Source organism: Monopterus albus, unplaced genomic scaffold (genome assembly GCF_001952655.1).
Source record: "Monopterus albus unplaced genomic scaffold, M_albus_1.0 scaffold66.1, whole genome shotgun sequence".
Classification (NCBI taxonomy): Eukaryota; Metazoa; Chordata; class Actinopteri; order Synbranchiformes; family Synbranchidae; genus Monopterus; species Monopterus albus.
Window position 1 is genome coordinate 936566 of NW_018127946.1, and position 1767 is coordinate 938332.

Genomic DNA, 1767 nt, shown 5'->3' on the forward strand with positions numbered 1-1767 from the left:
TTGTTGCATAAAGCAGCGCATTAAAGGGGCTCCCCCCACAGCCCCTACGGAGGGTAAGGCACTCCCTCCCTCCTCTGCTCCCCTTCCTCCCCCACTCCTCCCCCCATCTCTTCATTCTTTTCAAGAGGAAAAGAAAATGGCGCCCATCAGGTTGGGTTCTCTCATGGCTTTCTTCCTCATCTTCTCTTCCCTCTGCCTGCTTCCCTCTCTCTCTCCTCGTTGCCTGTCCAATATTGTGTCTGTGTGTGCATGTATGTGTTGTGCAGGTTGTTGGTTCATTGCCCCCCCCCCCCATCCTGCCTTGTTCAGCGGTTCTGTGGCTTCTGGCTGTGTTGTTCTTTGGTTGGTAGTTTTATGCTCTTGGTTGTTCAGAGAATGTACAATGTTGTTCTGGTTGTTTTGTACTGGTGTGTGTGTCCTGTGAATGGAGTGTGATTAATTTATTCTCTCTCTCTCTCTCTCTCTCGTTAGGATTCCTATACAATGCCGCTCACCTCCATCCAGTGCTGGCATGTCCATTGTGAAGAATGCTGGCTCAGGACTCTGGTATGCGCACACACACACACACACACACACACACACACACCATAGCGGTCTGTTGGTTAGTAGTTAGTCTAATATATTCAGTAGTGTGTAATTAGCTGCTGCTAATGTGGTAAATGGAGCGTGTGTTCCTGCTGTTGGGAGCATAAACAGACTCCTTGCTGGTTTTCCCTGATTACTTTACTGGTATCTTCTCTTTTGTCTTTGCATGGTCTTCGATAAAGTCCATTTTCTTGTCTCACCTCTCATTTCCTATCCACCATCACCCTTTCTACCACAGGCCGCACCTGCTTATTTAGCTGCTAGTTTTGACATGCGCAGGGAAACGATTAACAAGCAGTTCCCCACCATTTGATTTTTTGATTTGATTTGATTTATTCTTTCAACATGTAACGACAGTCAATATGTCAACACACATAATTTCACACATATCCACAAATGCATTATCAATTTACTTATACCTAGTACATGCTTGAACGGAGTAGGAAGAAGTTAGACTTATCTAGTCCTACCCCATAACATCATCTTATCATCATTGGTTTGCAAGCAGTATCTCTACATAGATAATTTTGTTCTACACCACGCTAGTGATATACTAAAAAATATTACAGACTGTTAACATTCTTGCATAATTACATACTTTGATAATTATCTTCTACATCACACAAGTAGAAATATTACATAGTGTTAACATTCTTACACCACACCCACAATGTTACACCTGATTAATCGTTAAACCTGTTCTTGCATATATCTTGATTGACACATATCTTTATATTTATGTTTAAACTCATCAATTTTCTTACTGTTTTTTATGTCCACACTTAAATTATTCCATAGTTTTACCCCACTTATGGAAATACCGAATCTTTTTTTAGTTGTACGTATAGCATGAATTTTATAATTTAACTGACCCCTTAAATTGTATCCCCCTTCCCTTTCATTAAATAGTTTTTGAATTCCACCAGGTAATAAATTGTTCCTGGCTTTATACATAAACACAGCAGTCTTATATCCCACTAAATCAAAAAATTTTAACAATTTAGACTGTATGAAAGCTACATTGGTGTGATCCCTATACCCCATCTTATGCACAATTCTTATCGCTCTTTTTTGTAATATATACAATGGTTGAAGTGAGCTTTTGTATGTATTTCCACAGTTTTCAACGCCATACTCTAAGTATGGTAAAATCAATGAAGAATACAAAATACGTAGTGCTTT

At 39.6% G+C, this 1767-nt stretch overlaps 1 protein-coding gene across 1 annotated transcript in view; it reads left to right on the top strand.

Annotated features, from left to right (window-relative positions):
* The window catches only part of rnf220a (ring finger protein 220a), a 188729-nt gene that overhangs the window by 178979 nt on the left and 7983 nt on the right, over positions 1–1767 (top strand). The window contains 1 exon segment of the mRNA XM_020604525.1: positions 472–546. Coding sequence (XP_020460181.1) covers positions 472–546 — 75 coding nt within the window.